This window comes from Pongo pygmaeus, chromosome 4, assembly GCF_028885625.2.
Source record: "Pongo pygmaeus isolate AG05252 chromosome 4, NHGRI_mPonPyg2-v2.0_pri, whole genome shotgun sequence".
In the NCBI taxonomy this organism is placed as follows: Eukaryota; Metazoa; Chordata; class Mammalia; order Primates; family Hominidae; genus Pongo; species Pongo pygmaeus.
Genome location: NC_072377.2, coordinates 138891697 through 138913923, shown reverse-complemented (window position 1 = coordinate 138913923; position 22227 = coordinate 138891697). Strand labels below are relative to the sequence as shown.

The 22227-nt window shown below is 41.5% G+C and overlaps 2 protein-coding genes across 4 annotated transcripts; one reads left to right on the top strand and one right to left on the bottom strand.

Annotated features, from left to right (window-relative positions):
• Window positions 1-1149: 1149 nt before the first annotated feature.
• On the bottom strand, window positions 1150-21016 carry UBE2B (ubiquitin conjugating enzyme E2 B). Its single transcript, XM_054488589.2, has 6 exons — window positions 20809-21016; window positions 17981-18061; window positions 16012-16037; window positions 11895-11984; window positions 4305-4393; window positions 1150-2460 (listed from the first exon to the last, which is right to left on the bottom strand). Exons 1-6 carry the CDS (start codon window positions 20850-20852, stop codon window positions 2332-2334), a joined length of 459 nt encoding a protein of 152 aa, XP_054344564.1. The 5' UTR covers window positions 20853-21016; the 3' UTR covers window positions 1150-2331.
• Window positions 20824-21806, top strand: LOC129036896 (actin nucleation-promoting factor WASL-like). 3 transcript variants are annotated; one of them, XM_054488591.1, is made up of 2 exons: window positions 20824-21037; window positions 21507-21806. In XM_054488591.1, the coding sequence occupies exons 1-2, from the start codon at window positions 20824-20826 to the stop codon at window positions 21584-21586; spliced, it is 294 nt and encodes a 97-aa protein (XP_054344566.1). In that variant the 3' UTR covers window positions 21587-21806. The 3 variants fall into 3 exon arrangements, 1 of the variants encoding a protein (XP_054344566.1); XR_010126480.1 differs by lacking the exon at window positions 20824-21037 and adding an exon at window positions 21262-21422; XR_010126481.1 differs by lacking the exon at window positions 20824-21037 and adding an exon at window positions 21358-21437.
• Window positions 21807-22227: the final 421 nt, after the last annotated feature.

The following is a 22227-nucleotide window of genomic DNA, read 5'->3' as shown; positions in this document are numbered from 1 at the left end:
TATTCTGTGCTAGGGGTATTGTTACAGGGAATTGCATCACACATGCATTTAAACTTTTTAACATGAATCCATCAATATAACTTTGTACCAACATAAATAAATATTTTAGTTCTAGCTTCTTGCCCTACCATACATTTATGAAACTGACCTAGAGTTTAAAGTAAACACTTTTTGTACGACTCAACCTTGTAAATCGAAGGTTTATATCTGGTACTTAACCAAAGAAATAGGAATCTGTTCCAAGGCTGCAGAAAAAAGTGAGGAGTTATGTATAGATTGAACCTTCTTAAGGATTTTCTCAAAAAGAAATGTGGACACTATGAGTTTTATGCATATGTTGAATTTTGGAGTTAGAACTCACTGACCTCCCTGTAAAGTAACACGTAACTTCTTTATAATTATTTACCAATACTTGAAATGTTCCTGTTTTAAACTGGGAAAGGCAAAAACAGGTCAAGGATAAAAATGGATGTTGAAGTAGTAACCAAATAGCATTTAATGAAATAAGAGGGCAGACCCTCATAACTACTGTATATTTAATCTAGGAGTTACTAGAGTGAATGTCTATAGTTTGTTTTGGAGCTGAACTATAAAAGCACCACACAATTAAAGCATCTTTTTGGGAGCCACGATTCCAGTGAGTGAATTCCCATTTGTATCAAAGTTCCCTAAGATCATACACTTACCTCAGAATTTGCCAAGTAATAGCTTTTATTTTTAAAGACAGGGTATTGCTCTGTCACCCAGGCTGGAGTGCAATGGCATAATCACAGCTCACTGCAGCCTCAACCTCCTAGGCATAAACTATTCTGCCACCTCAGCCTCCTAAGTAGCTGGGACTACAGGCAAGCGCCACTATGCCCAACTAATTTTTTAAAAAATTTAAAGTAGAGAAAAGTCTTATTATGTTGCCCTGGCTGGTCTCGAAGTCCTGGCCTCAAGTGATCCTCCCGCCTTTGCCTCCCAAAGTGCTGGGACTACAGGTGGGAGCCACCTGGCCCAGCCTATAAGCATTTATCCAATCAATGTTAAACGTTGCATAATGAATAGAAGCTGTAGATATTGCCGTACTGTAACCCAATCTTATGGATATGACAAGAAACTCTTGGGGTTACTGAAATAGCTGTTTTAACTACTAGAGACTACACAGGTGGTTCAACAAAATTTACTTGTATATTTTCCATTTTCTATACTATTTGAAGGCATAGGATAGTTTTGTATTAGCTTTCTACAATACTGTGTTTTAAATTTATCCAGTAAACTAAGATGCAGTACAACTTTTATACAACTCAGGAGATTAAAAAAAAAAAATCTCCACAAGAAGAAGCAACTCAGCAGGCCCTGGCATTAAAACATTTCCCAGAATAAACAGATATGCATTGCATTAAAGGTAATTTTCAAATATTTAAGTTACACCAAGATTTCCCTCCAATATGTGCCTTTCTCAAACCAATGCAACTAATTCATTGCTAATACTGGGGCATGAATTTTTGGCAAATGTTTATGGTTTTACTTTCTTCATTAATCAAAAATTTTTTAAAGTGCTACCAAGCAGCAAAACAAGTCGTATCAGTTCTCTGCTCGTGGCAGAAGTGCCAACTGTTAAATCGCAAAAGGTACAGTTTTAACAGTAAGTAATGCATGAAGAAATTGTAACAAATGGCCTAAATACAGAGTTGGACAGAATCAAACCAGTTATGTCTAGAATTACTCAATTGAAACTAATAGAGGTACATTCAAAATAAAGTTGGAGATTATAATCGCTATTTAGAATCAAATTTGAAGACTTCCTTGATAAAATATAAGAATGTTCTTTTGAAATTGTAAATGAAACTATCAATAGATGGAGAACTAGAGACTTATTAACCCCTCCTACACACATAAGGAAATAAGTGACAAAGTCTCTTGCACTGAAGTTATGTATTTTAACAGCTTTACATGTAATATTCATATATAAAAAACTTTAAGTGCTTTTCTCCAATTTAAAAATCTAAAGAATTCAAAAATAAGGCATTCAATATTTGAAAAAAGTACAGATTTACAAAATGTGTATATTCTGTCATGAAAACTCCACACCAACATTATACACTTGGAAAAAAATACAAACAGGATATATTACAAATTTATGCAGCAATAACTTAGTTCACACCATGCAATAAAAAGTACATTAATCAAGATACACAAGCTTTTGTAGGTTCTAAACTGAAGGACTTTTTTCTTTTTTTTCTGCAGAATCCTTAAAACCTGTGGCACTTAAAATTTGTTAGCCTTTCTACTGAGAGGTAAATTATACACAACAATGATGAAAAAGATTAACAGACCAGTTGTCTATTATGAATCATTCCAGCTTTGTTCAACAATGGCCGAAACTCTTTTCTCATATTCCCGTTTGTTTTCCTGATAAAGCTGTGCTGCCTGGCTATTGGCTGGACTGTTAGGATTCGGTTCATCCAGCAGAGACTAGGAGGAAAGAAAAGAAAAAACAGATTTGCATAGTTATTCTTTATACTAACAGGGGTCAGATATGGAATATATTATAGAAAAGTTACACAAAACAACAAATTACTTCAGAGATTAACATGTAGTATAAGTTTGGGTCTAAATACTTTTAGAAATGATTTGATAAATACTATGGGGTTTCCCGCTGCTAAGGTACTTAAGCTTCTGAAATAAAGTTCTCAATTGCCTCAAGACCTACAATTTCAGCTGGGTACAGTGGCTTGCGCCTGTAATCCTAACACTTTGGGAGGCCGAGGCAGGAGGATCCCTTGAGCCCAGCAGTTCAAGACCAGCCTGTGCAACACAGGGAGACCCTGTTTCTATTAAAAAAGAAAAAGAGGTCGGGTGTGGTGGCTCACGCCTGTAATCCCAGCACTGTGGGAGGCCAAGGCGGGCAGATCACCTGAGGTAGGGAGTTCGAGACCAGCCTGACCAACATGGAGAAAACCCCGTAATTTCTAAAAATACAAAATTAGCCGGGTGTGGCGGCGCATGCTTCTAATCCTTGCTACTCGGAAGGCTGAGGCAGGAGAATTGCTTGAACCCGGGAGGCAGAGGTTGTGGTGAGCTGAGATTGCACCACTGCACTCCAGCCTGGGCAACAAGGGTGAAATTCCATCTCAAAAAAAAAAAAAAAAAAAAAAAAGAAAAAAAAAGAAAAAAATACCTATAATTTCAAAGAACTCAGAAAAGAATATTCTTAAGCATATTGAGACGTTCTCATTAAACCAAGGAAATGAACAGCTTAATTTGGTTAAGATATAATATCAATAATTATCTCAGTAACCAACATTTTCCAAGGTTAAACTCTATTACTGCAGTTACTTTGCAAATGTCTGACAGTAAATTTGGGAGATAAGTCTTGTTTCCTTTAATCAACAAACCATATACATTTAGCAGGAAGAGAATGAGATAGGAAGGTTGAAAAACAACGCTTGTAAGATGACCAGAACTGGCCTGGTGCAGTAGCTCACGCCTGTAATCCCAACACTTTGGGAGGCTGAGACGGGCAGATCATGAGGTCAGATCGAGACCATCCTGGCTAACACTGTGAAACCCCATCTCTACTAAAAATACAAAAACTTAGCCAGGCGTGGTAGCATGTGCCTGTAGTCCCAGCTACTCAGGAGGCTGAGGCAGGAATCACTTGAACCCGGGAGGCAGAGGTTGCAGTGAACCAAGATTGTGCCATTGCACCCCAGCCTGGGCAACAGAGCAAGACTCTGTCTCAAAAACAAAAAACAAAAAAAGAATGAAAGAAGTGTGAGAGAAAAAACTTTAAAAAGAACATCACAAACTAACATATTATTTCTGCTCCTCTCAAATCCACAAAACCGAAACACCCCTCACTCCACCCCTCCTAAATTTTCAAAGATTTATTCTGAAATATTCTGCCAGACTGCTTCGACAAATGGTTACATTAGTTTTCCTTTCTTTTTTTAAAATAGAATTTCTTGGATGGGGTAACATACTCAATGCTTATCTGCACTTGGCAGTTTCTTTAGGTTCCTATGGTTTTTCCAAGCCATTTTTTCTTTTCCACAACCCTTGGCTATGCTTCATGGACACAAATTAGGTTTGACCTGTGAGAACATGTAACTTACACAATCAGGAAAGGGACTGCAGACTGGATCCCAAGTACGCGCTACTGAAAGAGAAAAGTTAGCTGAAAAGCATAGATTCTTGTCCAAGCTCTGCCATTGGTTACCTTGTCCAAGCTCTGCCATTGGTTACCTATGTGCTAAGGAGCTGACTATATCCTACAGAATACTGACAAATTATAATACATCCTAACACACACTTACCTGAATTGATGTTAAGATAGAAGATACATCGTATGTTGGACTCCATCGATTCTGAAGGATATCTAAACATATGCTACCATCAGCATACACTGCAAAGACAACACTAAAATTAGTTACACATTCACTCTGCCACATCTAACAGTTAAGAGAAATCTTTAACACAAACAGAATGCTTGGCTTAGAAGTTTTAAATATTAGGTAATAACTAAATTCTTCTGTATCACAGGATAACCTGTCTTAAAACTAAGGTCTCGTATTTTGCATCTGCTATGGTTTGAATGTTCCCTCCAAATCTCATGTTGAAATATAATTGCTGGAGGCTGGGCGTGGTGGCTCACGCTGGTCCTGAACACTCTGGGAGGCCGAGGCAGGCGGGATTGCTTGAGGTCAGGAGTCTGAGCCCAGTCGGGCCAACATGGTGAAACCCCATCTCTACTAAAGATATAAAAATTAGCCGGGAGTGGTGGCACATGCCTGTAATCCCAGCTACTTGGGAGGCTGAGGCAGGAGAATCGCTTGAACCCAGGAGGCAGAGGTTGCAGTGAGCTGAGATCACACCACTGCACTCCAGCCTGGATGACAGGTGTAAGACCCTGTCTCAAAAAAATAAAAATAAAAAAATTAAATGAAAAAAAATTAATTGCCATTGTAACACTGTTGAGAAGTGGGACCTTTAAGAAGTGCTTAGGTCATGAGTGCTTAGGGCAGGAGTGTACTCCAGATAAAAGGATGAGTTTGGCACCATTTCTTATGTCTTGTGTGCTCACTTGTCATTCTGCCTTCTACCATGGGATGTCAGAGCACCAAGGACCTTGCTTAGGTGCCAGCGCCATGCTCTTGGACTTCCCAGTCTCCAGAAGCATGAGCCAAACAAACTATTATTATTTACAAATTTACAAATTATCAGTCCCTGCTATTCTGCTGTAGCAGAAAATGAACTAAGACAGCACGTTATGATCAGGAGGCTTTGAGTTAAATTTCTTCAACACACATCATTTAGCAATCTATTTAAATTCCGTATTTCTAAATATTCTTAAAGCTTTTAAAAAACTGCTTATTTTTGACACAGCAATTACACTCCTAGAAATTAAGGAAATAAACATGGACATGCACAAAGATTTACTTACAGGATGTTCACTATACTACTACTTATAGAGTAGAAGGCCAGGCGCGGTGGCTCATGCCTGGAATCCCAGCACTTTGGGAGGCTGAGGCGGGCGGATCACGAGGTCATGAGTTCGAGACCAGCCTGGCCAGCATGGTGAAACCCTGTATCTACTAAAAATACAAAAATTAGCCAGGCATGGTGGTGCATGCGTGTAGTCCCAGCTACTCAGGAGGCTGAGGCAGGAGAATTGCTTGAACCCAGGAGGCGGAGGTTGCAGTGAGCTCAGATCGCGCCACTGCACTCCAGCCTGGGCGACAGAGCGAGACTATCTCAAAAAAAAAAAGTGAAAAACTGAAACTACCTTGTGGTCCGTAAAAGAGGGAACTGGCTAAATAAACAACGATTGATATATTCATATAAACAATAGCAACACAATCACCAGAAATGATACATATCTACTGTTTATAGAGTAAGACATCCACAGATTATTACCTTAAAAATAAGTTTTTAATTATTTATAATTCCCTGTTTTGATTAAAAAGTTTTATATAAATTAATTTAAAGTATATGTAGTATGTAGTGAAAAAACATTTGTAAGACCGAACGTCAAAATGTAAGTAGTGGATATTTGTAATAGTAGGGTTATGGATGATCTTATTTTCTTTTCCTTTTTTTTTTTTTTTTTTTGAGACGGAGTTTCGCTCTTGTTGCCCAGGATGGAGTGCAATGGTGCAATCTCAACTCACTGCAAGCTCCGCCTCCCAGGTTCAAGGGATTCTCCTGCCTCAGCCTCCCACGTAGCTGGGATTACAGGTGCCCACCACCATGCCCAGCTAATTTTTGCATTTTTAGTAGAGACGGGGTTTTGCCATGTTGGCCAGGCTGGTCTTGAACTCCAGGTGATCCACCTGCCTCGGCCTCCCAAAGTGCTGGGATTACAGGCATGAGCCACTGTGCCCGGCTCATGTTGTCCAAGCTGGAGTGCAGTGGTGAGAACTCGGCTCACTGCAACCTCTACCTCCAGCATTCAAGCAATTCTCCTGCCTCAGCCTCCCGAGTAGCTGGGATCACAGGCATGTACAACCACGACCCAGCTAATTTTTGTATTTTTATTAGAGATGAGGTTTTACCATGTTGGCCAGGCTAGTCTCGAATTCCTGACCTCAGGTGATCTGCCCACCTCAGTCTCCCAAAGTGCTGGGATTACAGGCGTGAGCCACTGCGCCCCCAGCGGATGATCCTCTTTTCTTTTCTTTTTTTTTTTGAGATGGAGTCTCGCTCTGTCACCCAGGCTGGAGTGCAGTGGCGTGATCTTGGCTCACTGCAACCTCCGCCTCCTGGGTTCAAGCAATTCTCCTGCCTCAGCCTCCCAACTAGCTGGGATTACAGGCACACGTCACCATGCTTGGATAATTTTTTTATATTTTTAGTAGAGACGGGGTTTCACTATGCTGGCCAGGCTAGTCTCGAACTCCTGACCTCGTGATCCACCTGCCTCAGCCTCCCAAAGTGCTGGGACTATAGGCGTGAGCCACCGTGCCTGGCCTATCTTATTTTCTTTATCCTTCCTTGTGTTTATGATTTATTTGTGCAATGAGTATACATATTCCATTGGAAAAAAAAAAAAAATCAAGTGACTAACAGGTATCAAAAGTCCTGAACATCTCGGAGGGTTCTTCCCTTTTTAGACTGATTCTGTGAAAATACAAGCAATGAACATTAAGTATTTGCCCAATTGTGAGACTATCTGTAGAAAAAATTTCTAGAAGTGAACTGCTATGTAAAACAAAGGGTAAATGCATTTAAATGTTACAGATACCACTTCATTAAGCAAACCATAACAGGGAGTGGGGAGCAAATCACACTTAAACACTGTGATTCTTCCAGACTCTATCCTAGGCCCTTTTCCTTCTTACCCTTTACACACACACTGGGCAATCCTATTGACTCCTGTGGCCTCAGTTACCATCCATGTGCTCAGTACTCCCAATCATTGGCCTTAGCCTAGATCTAAATCTCAGCTTCAAAGCCAACTTACTGTCCATCCCACAGAAACATCAAACTTAGCTGCCCAAAGCAAAAATTAGTAACTCTGTAAAACCCATAAAAGTGTAAAACAATTTTAAAGTTCTGAGTAACTATTTCTGAGAATCCAAAAGTAAATCAGAACTCAAACATCTTATCAACTGATGAATGAACAAAATACAGAATATCCATACAATGGAATATTATTCAATAAAAAATGAATCACAGATACTATTATATCACAACATAGATGAGCCTTGAAAACTTTATGCTGGGTGACAGAAGTCAGTCACAAAGGACCACATATTATAAGATTCCATTTATATGAAATGTCCAGAATAGTCAAATCTAGAGGGAAAACACGTTAAGGGTTACCTAGGACTGAAGCGGGGAGGGTTAGGACAAACAGAGTTGACTGCTAAGATAATAGTTATGGGGCTTTTTGTTGTTTTTAAAGTGGTCATGGTGATGGTTGTGATTATGCTAAAAACCATTTGAGCTGTACAATTTAAGTGGGTGAACAGCTTGGTGTGTAAATTATATTTCAATAAATGTTTTTAAAAAAATAAACCAGAAAGTTAAATTATAAAAAAGTACTCATAGCAGAAAAAAAGGGAAGCTATGCTATAAATATGAAGAGATGTGAAAACCAAATACACTGTTTTCTTAGAAATGTGCTTAAGTTGATAACCCTATATTTATATCCCTTACTCATTCTACAGTCTTTCCCACCTTGATTTAAAGACCCCCTTATCATAATTGGTTTGGTTTGACTCAATAACAAGTCTAAGCAAGATAAAGCTACAGTGGAATAAATGGTAAATGACTTGGGAACTTCCCCAAAAAGAGAAACAGAAAATAAAATTAAACCTGTCTTGGACAAAAAAAAAAAAAAGCAAAAAAGGCAGCTAGAAGGAAAAAGCAACTTCACAGCAATGAAGCGCCAAAGGTAGTATCTATTACTGGAAAGTCACCTTGATTCCAGACACAAACAAAACACATCTCTCCTCTGGGTAGGGAGCTCTATAATGTATTCTGCAGTACTAGAGACACGACCAAGACAAGAGGACCTCTGAAAATGTTCTTCCTGAAAGTGAGTTGGCTGATGGGGAACACCACATTTAAATGAGCAAAGGCTGTGAGACTGAAGAGGAGCTTCAAGAATTGAGACATCTTTCACATGGTAATTTATAATCCAGAAATATAAATGGAATAGATGTAAACAGCAAGATGTCAAGGAAGACCAAATTTATTACAAAGGAATTAGCCATCGTTTAGTGAAGAATAGTAACAAACTACTCTACCAAGTGAAAATGAGAACAATTCCACTGAAGGAAAAAAATGGAAAATGACATTAAAGCCTTTAAAAACACACAAGCCTCTGACCCAGTAATCCCCACGTTTACAAAACTTAGTCTAGTTGTTATGCAGCAATTAAAAAAACAAACAAAAAACTCAGTCAAAATAATAATTAGTATCTGAAAAGATTTATTTTGAGGCCAGGCACGGCAGCTCACACCTGTAATCCCAACACTTGGGAGGCCAAGGCGGGCAGATCACCTGAGGTCAGGAGTTCAAGACCAGCCTGGCCAACATGGTGAAACCCCATCTCTACTAAAAATATAAAAATTAGCTGGGTATGCAGCTACTTGGGAGGCTGAGGCAAGAGAATCACTTGAACCCGGCAGGCAGAGGTTGCAGTGAGCCGACATCATGCCACTGCACTCCAGCCTGGCCGATAGAGCAAGACTCTGTCTCAAAAAAAAAAAAAAAAAAAAAAAAAAAAATTAGCTGGGTATGGTGGCACACATCTGCAGTCCTAGGTACTCAGGAGGCTGAGGCAAGAGAATCACTTGAACCCGGGAGGTAATGGTTGCAATGAGTCGAGATCACACGACTGTACTCCTGCCTGTGTGACACAGTGAGTCTTTTTCTCAACAACAACAAAAAAATTTTTAAGGTTTTTAAGAATGTTCAAAGTGCTATTTAAAATTGTAAACAATTGAAAACTATCAACAATTGGACACTGGTTAAAAATACGATAAATCTATGTAACAGAACATTTTGCCATTAAAAATGATGTATCAGAATACTCATTTATTTTTTTGAGATGGAGGCTTGCTCTGTTGCCAGGCTGGAGTGCAATGGTGCGATCTTAGCTCACTGAAACCTCCGCCTCCCAGGTTCAAGCAATTCTCCTGCCTCAGCCTCCCGAGTAGCTGGGACTACAGGCATGCACCACCATGCCCAGCTAATTTTTTTATTTTTGGTAGAGATGAGGTTTCACTATGTTGGCCAGGATGGTCTTGATCTCTTGACCTCATGATCCACCTGCCTTGGCCTCCCAAAGTGCTGGGATTACAGGCGTGAGCCACTGCGCTCAGCCCAGAATATTTAATAAGGAAAATATTCACAGTATGTTAAAAAAACAAAAACAAACAAAAAAAAACCCACCTCATTTTATATATAACATTCCAATTTTCTTTTTTTTTTGAGACAGGGTCTTGCTTTGTCACCCAGGGTGGAGTGCAGTGGTGCAGTCATGGCTCGCTACAGCCTCAACCTCCCAGGCTCCAGCAATTCTCCCACCTCGGCCTCCCTCATGGCTGGGAATACAGGTGCGCACCACTGTGCCCAGCTAATTTTTGTATTTTTTGTAGAGACAGGGTTTCATCATGTTGCCTAAGCTGCTCTTGAACTCCTGGGCTCAAGCAATCCACCCGCCTCAGCCTTCCAAAGTGCTGGAATTAATAGGCATGAACCACTGTGTGTGGTCACTGACTCCCAACTTTTTATATGCAAAATTGTACTTTTGAGATAGGATCTTGCTCTGTTGCCCAGGCTAGAGTGCAGTGGCACAGTCATGGCTCACTGCAGCCTTGACCTCCTGGGCTCAAGTGATCCTCTCACCTCAGCCTCCATAAGTAGCTGAGACTACAGGTGTGTGCCACCATGCGCTGATTTTTTTTTGTTTTTTATAGGGATGGGACCTCATTATGTTGCCCAGGCTGGTCTCTGACTCCTGGTCTCAAGCAACCTTCCCACCTTGGCCTCCCAAAGTACTGGGATTACAGGTATGAACCACCACGCCTGGCCAAAATTGTATTTTTGAAAAGCTTAATTTTAGCCAACAGATTTTTCTTGTTATTTTTCATAACTCCACAAATAAACAGATAATACTTTTATCTATTTATTTTAGTAGAGGCAGGATCTTACTGTTACCTAGTCTGGCCTCAAGCCACCCTCCTGCCTTAGCCTCTGGAGTAACTGGGACTACAGGTGTGCACCACTGTGCCTGGCTTAATATTACCTTTGTTATTTTGGAGACAGAGTCTTGGTTTGTCACCCAGGCTGAAGTGCAGTGTTGTGATCTCAGCTCACTGCAACGTCCGTCTCCCAGGTTCAAGTGATTCTCCTGTTTCAGCCTCCTGAGTAGCTGAGATTACAGGTGCCCACCATCATGCCTGGCTAATTTTTGTATTTTTAGTAGTGATGGGGTCTCACCATGTTGGCCAGGCTGGTCTCAAACTCCTGACCTCAGGTGATCTGCCCACCTTGGCCTCCCAAAGTGCTGAGATTACAGGTATGAGCCACCATGCCCGACCACGTATTACTTTTAATTCAGGAGTTATTAAAACAACTTGACCTCAAATTTGGAAGCTTCATAAGAGTCTAGCTACAGAAACATAGCCAAAGGCTGGAAAAGGTGGCCCATTCCTGTAATCACAGTGCTTTGGGAGGTCAAAGTGGAAGGACTGCTTGAGGGTAGGAGTTCAAGGACCAGCCTGGGCAACACACAGAGACTTTCTGTCTACAAAAAAGGAAAAGAAAACAAACAAAAAAATTAGCTGGGCGTGGTGGTCCATGCCTGTCGTCCCAGCTACTTAGGAGTCTGAGGCAGGAGGATTACTTGAACCCAGGAGTTTGAGGTAAACAGTGAACTGTGATTGTACCACTGCACTCCAGCAGGGGTGACAGAGTATAACCTTGTCTTTGAAGAAATAAGAAACAAACCAAAAATCCACAACAAACCCAGCACTTTGGGAGGCCCAGGTGGGCAGATCACAAGGTCAGGAGATCGAGACCATCCTGGCTGACATGGTGAAACCCCGTCTCTACTAAAAATACAAAAAATTAGCCGGGCGTGGTGGTGGATGCCTGTAGTCCCGGCTACTCAGGAGGCGGAGGCAGGAGAATGGCGTGAACCCGGGAGGCGGAGCTTGCAGTGAGCTCAGATCACGCCACTGCACTCCAGCCTGGGCGACAGGGCCAGACTCTATCTCAAAAAAAAAAAAAAAAAAAAAAAAAAATCCACAACAAAATACATGGCTCACATGGACATGGAAGCAACACCTACAAGTGAGCCCTAACAGTAAAAAGTAAGGTGAAAGAGCTAAAAGGAGGGAAACAACTCTTTTCCCCATTATCATCTGCAAAATCTATAAAATGCTACTTACCATTTGGATGAAACATTTTGGATAAAAACCTAACAGTTGGTGGTTTATTTGGATACTCTTCAGAAAATTCTATTACTAGTTTAAAAGTACCTAGAGAGAAAACAAATAATTATAGTAAAGACAAGCACGACTTTTTAATCTCTTCATCAATTCTCAACTGCATACTGGTTTTTGTATAACCACATAAAAGTTAGTATGTCAACTTTGGTTCGGCACACAAAACATACTAAATATACTCTATTTATGTTAGAATGATAACACGCAGCATTGGCAAGCGGTTGGGGAACAGGCACATTCATGTTGCTATTGGTGGGAGTGTTAACTGTCATATTTTTGGAAGGCAACTAGGCCCTAGCTACCAAGATTTAAAATGCATATTTGAAGAACTACAAATAGTTTATTATAGCTTAGAATGGGGGCTGGTCAAAGGATTTTGAGAGGGGCTGACTACCACATGGCAAAGGACCCTCCCAGGAGGTGGAGGTTGCAGTGAGCCCAGATCATGCCGCTATGCTCTGGCATGGGTGACAAAGCAAGACTCTGTCTCAAAAAAAAAAAAATAAATAAATAAAAAATAAAAATAACTCAGAAAATCTTCATTAAAAATAACCGTAGCCAGCTGCAGTGGACCACGCCTATAATTCCAGCACTTTGGGAGGCTAAGGTCGGCGGATCACCTGCGGTCAGGAGTTGAGACTAGCCTGGCCAACATGGTGAAACTCCGCCTCTACTAAAAGTACAAAAATGAGCTGGGTATGGGGGTGCCTGTAATCTCAGCTACTCAGGAGGGTGAGGCAAGAGAATCGCTTGAACCTGGGAGGCGGAGGTTGCTGTGAGCAGAGATCGCTCCATTGCACTCCAGTCTGGGTGACAAGAGCGAGACTCTGTCTCCAAAAAAAAAAAGGTAGGTTAAACTGCAAACCCATTACACAGAATATAAATTAAAATTATATTTCTCCCCAAGTTGGTGATAAGTGTAAGCATTGTTTTACATATTTGCAACTGTCTCTTTAATGATTGGCTTAACAGAAGACAGCTGGATTCTCTTATCCGCTTCTGCACTCCATTTATTACAATATCCTGTTTAGTTTAAGTACATGAAGAAAATCTGGCCTCACACAAATATGTACTTGAAAAAAAGGAGTACTTTCTTTCTTTCTTCCTTTTTTTTTTTTTTTTTGAGACAAAGTCTCACTGTTGCCCAGGCTGGAGTGCAATGGCACCATCTCAGCTCACTGCAACCTCCGTCTCCTAGGTTCAAGCAATTTTCCCACCTCAGCCTCTGGGGTAGCTGAAATTACAGGCACGCGCCATTCCGCCTGGCTCATTTTTGTATTTTTAGTAGAGACGACGTTTCACCATGTTGGCCAGGCTGGTCTTGAACTCCTGACCTCAGGTGATCTGCCCACCTTGGCCTCCCAAAGTGCTGGGATTACAGATATGAGCCACTGCGCCCAGCAAAAAAAGTAGTATTTTAATAGCTTTTTCAGGTAAGTGTAGCTATTCTGTTTTGATATTATACCAAAGAAGAAATGGTAGTTCTTTTAAAGGTTTGCTGCAATACAGAATCTGAAATTATTAGTCAACTTTTTGTACTCAGTTACATTAAAATCTGTTCACTTCACATACATGTTTTACCTATTCATGGTTTTGTATTATTACTCATGGGACATCTGCAAAATATTGGGTGACTCGAGTTTACAGATCTTCCAAATGTTGCCATATTCCATTATATACTATCAAAAAAATCACAACAGGTAACACTACCCACTAATCTAATTAAAAAGTAAGTATCGGGAAGCTGTTATTTTATCAACAGCAACAAATATCTTCAGTTGCTATCCTTAACCTAACAACCCACTTAGATCCCCCCAACTTTTTTTTTTTTTTTTTGAGATGGAGTCTTGCTCTGTTGTCCAGGCTAGGGTACAATGGTGCGATCTCGGCGCACTGCAACCTCTGCCTCCCAGGTTCAAGCAATTCTCCTGCCTCAGTCTCCTGAGTAGCTGGGATTACAGGTGCCCGCCACCACACCGAGCTTATTACATCACTTCTGAGAATATGTCTGCCATATATTCAAACCTGAATAACCACAGCTTGTCTGTATTTTCAAGTAAACATGTTCCATTAAAAAAGTCCTTCAAATTGCAACTCAACTGCAGAAGTGCTTTTCTTCCAGACAACTATCATACTATGACATGCAGAAGTGCTTTGTTCATACATCCTACTTCATATTATACAGAATATTAAAAAGACAGATACTCGGCTGGGTGTGGCTTATGCCTGTAATCCCAGCACTTTGGGTGGCCAAGGAGGGCAGATCACCTGAGGTCAGGAGTTTAAGGCCCCAGCCTGGCCAACATGGTGAAACCCCATCTCTACTAAAAATACAAAAATTAGCCGGGCATGGTAGCGCACGTCTGTAATCCCAGCTACTTGGAAGGCTGAGGCACGAGAATCACTTGAACCTGGGAGGCAGAGGCTTCAGTGAGCCAAGATTGCGCCTCTGCACTCCAGCCTGGGTGAGAGAGCGAAACAAAAAAAACAAAAAAACACATAGATACTCAAGGATCCAGAGCTTCCTAATACTAATAAAAATGTCTTTAAATTAAGAAATTAAGAAAAATTGGTAATTTTTTTAAAGACAGGGTCTCACTCTGTCGCCCAGGCTGGAGCGCAGTGGCTCCATCAGGGCTCACTGCAGCCTTGACCTCTCAGGCTCAGGTAATCCTCCCAAGTAGCTGGGACTAAAGGCATGTACCACCATGCCTGGCTAATTTTTTGTAGAGAAGGGCTCCCCTAGGCTGGTCTCAAACTCCTGGGCTCAAGTGATCCATGATCCACCTGCCTAAGCCTCCCAAAGTGCTGGCTATACAGGTGTGAGCTACTGCCCCTGGCCAACTGGCATCTTTTAAAATGCAAAGAATATAATCACTATTAGTATGGTTTGGTGCCACTGTCTAATGCCTTGATTTGTTCTAAGACATGAAACTGCTTAGGTGTAGTTATAGTCACCATTGGTTTTGTACCATCAATGCAAAGGTCAACAGTCTTAGTATGATGAGATTTGATCATATGGGTCCCCCGAGAGGGTCTCCAAGACCCCAAGGGGTTTATGGATCACACACTTGAGAACCCTTGATGTAGAGAAAAAAGGTGAAGTCCTTAACTACCTCCTTCAACTCCTTACCCCCACCTACAGATAATCACTGATAACAGTTTGATATATAACCCTTTAACATAGACACACATGCATATATGTATTTGCTAAAAATGTGATGCTACAACAAATATTATCCTGCAGTTTTTTTTGTCCTCTTAAGACAGTATGTCCAAATCTACCTTATTCTTTAACAGGTACATATTCCAGAATCCAGATACATCATAATTTGCTTAACCATTTCTCCTACAGGACATTCAGGTTACGTCCTTACAAACTGCTGCAGTCAGTATTCTCGGATAAATATTTTTGATGGATTAATTCTGAAGTCATTTTGTTAATGATAACAGATGTTTAATAATTTCTTAAAATCCAACACTACAATTAGGAAAAGCCTAAGTTCCTGGTTAAAACCAGTTTGATAAGTTCAATTATAAATTCGGTATTAGAACTAGTTTCCCATTTTCCTAGCCCCTGATGAAAATACCCAACTTGAGATGCCAAAGATTATGCAAAATGGTAACTACTTATGGGTGTTAAATGCTAGTAGTACTTGAAACTACTGGCAGCTATGTATGTTTATGAAAAATTTCAGCTCAACACCCTGTCAAATATCAAAGATAACAAAGTAAAAAAGCATGATTTACTCTTCCGGTGTTCACCTCAGAGATATCTTTAAGGCCACCTAAATTTAAACTATTCTCAACATAAACACTGTCATCCGGGCTTACAGTTATACAGGAAAATATTAAAGTAACCTTTAATATTGGTTACCAATGGAGGTGACCAAGCTGCTGTGGGAAGAAGTCCCTTATAAAGTATAAATTTTCCATAGCTTTACTTTTAACTTGGCCTATTAACCATAGAAAATGGCTTCAAGTAGATATGTTGGTGTTACAATTTTCTACTAAAAAGTAACCTCATAACACTATAGAAAACATAACGAGTATGACTTACCATCTTCAAAAGGTGTCCCTTCTGGTCTGAAAACAAGAAGATTTCTGATTAAAAGAAGTTTCTCATTCTGCTTTTTCTTGATTTTCAAGAATGGAAAGGATAAACTCCAACAGAAAAAGAGGGACTCATTCCGATGATTTGTGGAGTTTTAAGATAGAGTTTAGTAACACCTTAGCCCTGGATTTTCATAGACCCAGGCATAAAGTATTAACTTTCATTCTAAGATTTCTTTTTAGGGTGGTTTTACCAAACCAAACAAAAAAACTTGCCCATAATTTTAGCACAAAAAAACTTTCATTAATACTGACAAGTCATTTTGTACATATGTATATTCTTTTTTTTTTTTTTTGAGATGGAGTTTTGCTCTTGTCCCCCAGGCTGGAGTGCAATGGCATGATCTCGGCTCACTGCAACCTCCTTCTCCTGGATTCAAGCGATTCTCCTGCCTCAACCTCCCGAGTAGGTGGGATTACAGACGCCCGGCTAATTTTTGTATTTTTAGTAGAGACGGGGTTTCACCATATTGGCCAGGATGGTTTCGAACTCCTGACATCAGGTGATCCACTCATCGCAGCCTCCCAAAGTGTTGGGATTACAGGCGTGAGCCACCGCAACTGGCCCATATGTATATTCTTAAGAGGAAAAGACATCTTTTCATTTTACAGCAATAAGATGTAAAGCAATACTCTAGTTATGACGCTAAACCCAAGTGTCCTGCTTTCCAATGGAGCCATAACTCTTGTTCAAATAGGCTAAACATAGTTGTCACCAAAAAGCCAGATTTGTTTGCTCAGATCCTTGCCCCCATATCCCAATTTCATCTTTCCTAAGCAGCAGCGTAAAGTTTAATTATTACTTGCAAGGCATATTCAGGATCTCAAAGCAGCAGGATAATATCCTGAAGGTGCCATGTATTCAACTCAGATTCAGAAGTACTTTATGAGGATGAACTTCACTCATTTTCCACTAGTCTTTAAATGTAGACTCTTGTAGCTGATTCTGTAGTGTCAGAATTCTGTTTATCAACATATTCTTTTTATTTTTTAATGCAAAACTCTAGTTTCAAAGGAATGAAAGAAAAAATAGATCAAGTCTAGAAAAACCAAAGAAAAAGCATAAGGAAATTTTAAATTAAAAAGCATATACGCAATATACATAGCAGGTAAAATTTACGACTGCTTCTCAAATGGCTGCATTCTGTTATTTCACACTGGGCTGTGAATCATTTTCGCTTAAATTCTTGAGACAGTGCAAGTTCTTAATATTTTTGGTTCCAAACCTTTTAACAGCTCCAATAGAATGAGAGCATTTGCATGATATGTTTTATACAAAGTAACTTATTATTTCTCCTTTATTATTCCATTCCATTTAGTTTTGAATAGTATTTTAAAAGTAAAACCCCAAGTGATTATGAAACCATATGTAATAATATCAAGGAGCAAATAAACTTTGTATAACTGCTGAAACTTTTTCCTTTTTTTTTTTTGATACAGGCTCTTGGCTCTGCTGGCTGCCCATGTTGGAGTGCAGTGGCACAATCATGGCACACTGCAGCCTCAAACTTCTGGGCTCAAGTGATCCTCCTGCTTCAGCCTTCCAAGTAGCTGGGACCACAGGTATGCACCACCATGCTCAGCTAGTTTTATACTTTTTGTAGAGACAAGGTCTCAGTATGTTGCCCAGACTGGGCCAAAACTCTTTTTTTGGTGGGGAGGGGACAGAGTCTCACTGTCTCACTATATCGCCCAGGCTGGTGAACTCCTGGGCTCCAGCGATCCTCCCAGGTGTTGAGCTACTGTGCTGGGCCAAAACTCTAATTGAAAAATTTTTTTTTTTCTAATTTATCTTGCAGTTTTAGTCCTTAAGATCTCTCATTCCACCTCAGTTTCTTTTCCTAGACAGTTGTTATATGTTCACTTTTCTTAAAGATTCAGCACACTACTATTATTTGTTAAACCTTTCAACTCACCCAAATATAACTGCATTCCACTGCATGATGTTGTTTTCAGATGGTGCGCCACTGACACCCACAGGTGGGTCCTCTTGTAACCTGGAAATCCAGTGTGGTTATTTAAAAAGTTGAACATTAAGGCCACTAAGGAGGCCACATAAACACCTACAGACACTATACCATCTATTTTGAGACACAGACTAACTCCATTTCCTTGTTACTGTGAACTAAAATGAACCATATGACTTAAATATATTAACCAGGTATATATACTTATTATAAATACCTCTCCAAATTATCTAAAAATCGAAAGGGCTTGAGAATCATCCCTCCTTCAATATTATCTCTTCAATAATTGACGTATAGGAACACTTTTACACTATTGGTGGGACTGTAAACTAGTTCAACCATTGTGGAAGACAGTGTGGCGATTCCTCAGGGATCTAGAACTAGAAATACCATTTGACCCAGTCATTCCATTACTGGGTATATACCCAAAGAAATATAAATCATGCTGCTATAAAGACGCATGCACACGTATGTTTATTGCGGCACTACTCACAATAGCAAAGACTTGGAACCAACCCAAATGTCCAACAATGATAGACTGTACTAAGAAAATGTGGCACATATACACCATGGAACACTATGCAGCCATAAAAAAGGATGAGTTCATGTCCTTTGTAGGGACATGGATGAAGCTGGAAACCATCATTCTCAGCAAACTATCGCAAGGACAAAAAACCAAACACCGCGTGTTCTCACTCATAGGTGGGAATTGAACAATGAGAACACTCGGACACAGGAAGGGGAACATCACACACCGGGGCCTGTTGTGGGGCCGGGGGATAGGGGAGGGATAGCATTAGGAGATATACCTAATGCAAATGACGAGTTAATGGGTGCAGCACATCAACATGGCACATGTATACATATGTAACAAACCTGCACGTTGTGCATATGTACCCTAGAACTTAAAGTACAATTAAAATACATATATTAAAAAAAAAAGAATTGATGTATATAGACTGTCCTCTTATACCAAAAAAATTTAAAACCTCAAAAGCAAGTAATATTTTTACAGAACCGTTGATTTTGCTGCTCTAAACATGCAAAGACTGTGTATCCTAAACAGGCTACTTCTGCAAAATGGCTACAAGAAAAAAAAAAAAAAGCAAACCTCAGTGTAAACACGAAATGACTGAAAACACATTAAATTTAACTAGGAAACTAGTATTAGGCAGCAGATTTACTCTATTCCTTTTGCTTCAAACAGCAATGGCTTTAAAAAGTAATCAGTAGGTTTTCCGCCAGTCCCTCTTTTAAAGGCTCTGCACTAACACCAAATCTACCTCTCAGATCAGGAGACTCAATACAAGGCTTTCCAACATTCGTCATAGTCAAATTCTTGTAACCTGCAGATCTCTGGAAACTACAAAAGGTGCCATGCATTCAACTCAGAATTAAGCAGAGCATTACAGTAAGGAGCCAGGGCGACAATGACATGAACTAGTTTACTATCTGAATTTTAGTCACGAGTGCTAATCAAATACACTGATTTCAAGCTTTAGAAAGATGACTTTTGCACCAAAAAGGGCATCTCCTTTCAGAGACTGTAACCTCAATTAAAAATGCTACATTATATACACACACAAATACATATGCAGTTGTTTTTCACGGGGCATCATAATTTGCGACTACTCGACATAAAAAAATGGTTTTTAGTCAATCTCAAGCAAATTAGGCCACCACGAACAGAAGCCTTAGAAGAACTGCACTGCTTGACGCCTACCTTTAAATGGCTAAGAGAAGCTACGAATGAATTAAATAAGTTGGCCAAATCCAAGTGCCTCACATAGGCTTTATAATAGCTGAGAGATGACTTCCTGAGCGACAAATCTAAGTTTTTATGCTAGATATTTTGTTCAATTAGGGCAGGTGTCCCCAGAAAAAATTTTAAGAAAAATGTGCAGAGTATCAAAATGATGTTTTCTCACTTATTTTTTCTATGTCTCTAAGTATCCAATAAAAGGTAAACAACGGAATAATCATTTTCTATCTCACAACCCCAATACCTCCTAACAAAACCCTATTTTATTTACCAAAGGAGGCCCAGGGAGTATCAGATTAGCACCAGTCTAAGGGAAGGCATTTTTCCAGACTCGGGAGGCTATAGATAGGGCTTTCTTCAACAGCCAGAGCTGAGTTCCAGAAAGCACTGGCAGCCAGGGTGGCCAGCTCTAAGGTCCCAGATCTCTAAGTCAGTTCCCAAGGTCCTTTCAGGCGGGCGGGGACAGAGTCGGGTTTCGGGGGATGGGTTAACCTCCGGGCCTCACGCACTGGACCCCACCCTCACGGGACAAATGGAAAGGATTGGCAGGGGTCGGGAGGGGGGTTCGCCCCAACACGGCTCCTCGGAGAAGACGGCGGGGCCGTGAAACAAAGCTGACTGGTGCTGCCGGAGAGGAACAAGCTCCCGCAGGAGCTCACTTTGAGGGGACAAGAAAGGGGCGCCGCAGGGTGCAGGGGCGGGCGGATGATGTCTGATCGCCTGGGCGAGACGCCGGGCAGCTGGCCGAAATGGGCAGCAGGGAAACCTAGACCAGTCGATCGACACCGTTTTACTTTTTGGGGGGAGGGGAAGCAGTATCGAAATTTCTTCGGGCGCCAGAACGAGCGGCAAAGCTTATGGGAGTACGGGCCGAGGCTAGGACCTGGCTTCCGCCAGTCCCGCTGGGCCCACAGCCGGCCCTCTGAGGGTCACAAGGGGAAGGTGTCTGGGATCCACGCCCTGCAGCCCCGCAGCTTTGAGGGGCCGTCATCTAGGCCAAAGTGAAGGCCCTTACCGCTTGAAATCCCGCATGAGCCTCCTCCGGGCCGGGGTCGACATGCTCCGCAGCTGCCCCGCGGTCAGTCTGAAAAAAAAGAGTCCCGCGCAGCCCCCCCACCCCCCGGCGCGGCGGCCGAATCACTGTGGATCGCCGCCGCCGCCGCCGCTGAGACTGACAAACAACCCTGCAATGACGTCTCCCTCCGCCGCCTCCGGCTCCCTCCGCCCTCCGCCGCTACCACAGTGTAAGTGCTGGGGGAGGAGGGGGCGGGACGCGGGAGCGCGCGTTCCCCGAGCCCTTCACCGGGGCGCGGTTCCGCCTGGGCTTCCTGAAGTAATCGACAAATTTGTGTTCTCTGTGTTCAGACTAGACGTTGTGGATTCAGAGACCACAAAACCGAAACACTATCCTGTCTCCCTCCCCGTCACTAGTTTAGGCTCGGCGGGGTGGAGAAAGAGGGATGCATCCGGGCCAGAGATTTCAGGGAAAGGAGGTGGGATGATGTAAGATCACGTGACTGCCCGCGGCCTTGTCAACAATCCACCCCTGAGGGGGAGGGGGAGAAGTATCTAGAACCACGTGTCCCTATGACGCGTTTAGAGCGGGTCACGTGAGCGCCTCGCCTGGATGTGAGTTTCAGCCAGGTCTGTGAAGCGGGTTTAAGAGGGTGAGGGCGGGATAAACCTTTATTAGTTGTTTTCTGTTTATCACAGGTATGGAGACAACGTTACCCAAGAGGTCATGGCAGAATCAACAGCTTGTTTTGTTTTCTTTAAACCGGGACCAAAAATAATTCCTCTCTGGTTGGTTCAGTGGCTTATCAACTCTGGTACTTGGGGCAAGAAGAGTGAGAGGATCGCACGATCTTCTAAGGCAGCCTTGAATACTGAGGCCCACACAACAATCTCCTGAAATGGTTCCTTGAAGCTACCAAATAGGCTTTCTGCTTTGCAGTGGGGTTTCTAGGATTGGAAATTCTGGGCAAACATTAAAGGATGATGTATTATGCAGTTTTCCTTTCTGGGTCTGCTTTCAATTGAAGATATGTGTCAGAGTCCGGGGACTTACCTATGGTGGGGGAGTACCATTGTATTTTTAAGGAATGTGGGGGTGCAGTCTTCCAAGCATATCAATGAGTGGTTGGTTGTCAAAGAAACCTACAAATATGATTCATATCTGGGGGAGAGCTCCGGCAGACATGAGTGAGGGTTATATAGGTAGCCTGAGATAACTTAAGGTTTTCTACACTAGCAAGAAAGGTGCAAATGGGCCAGAAGGGCCCCCCACCACCAGGGGGTTCAGAGGTGTTAACCTCCCACAGAACTTGAATATTTTCTGTGGTCACTGTCCTTCCCTCTATTGCTTCCAATTCCTACCTTCAGGACTTTGTTATACTAAGGACTCTGAGTACTTTTGTATCCATTTGGGGAATTG

What these genes read in the sequence shown, in the direction of transcription:
- LOC129036896 (XM_054488591.1), top strand. Translation starts at nt 20,824, where the DNA reads ATGAGCCTCCTCCGGGCCGGGGTCGACATGCTCCGCAGCTGCCCCGCG. An exon ending in CCCTCCGCCGCTACCACAGT is followed by an intron (nt 21,038 to 21,506) that starts GTAAGTGCTGGG and finishes TGTTTATCACAG; the next exon opens with GTATGGAGACAACGTTACCC.
- UBE2B (XM_054488589.2), bottom strand. Translation starts at nt 20,852, where the DNA reads ATGTCGACCCCGGCCCGGAGGAGGCTCATGCGGGATTTCAAGCG. An exon ending in TGGAATGCAGTTATATTTGG is followed by an intron (nt 16,038 to 17,980) that starts GTGAGTTGAAAG and finishes TCTTGTTTTCAG; the next exon opens with ACCAGAAGGGACACCTTTTG. An exon ending in AGGGACACCTTTTGAAGATG is followed by an intron (nt 11,985 to 16,011) that starts GTAAGTCATACT and finishes TTTTCTCTCTAG; the next exon opens with GTACTTTTAAACTAGTAATA.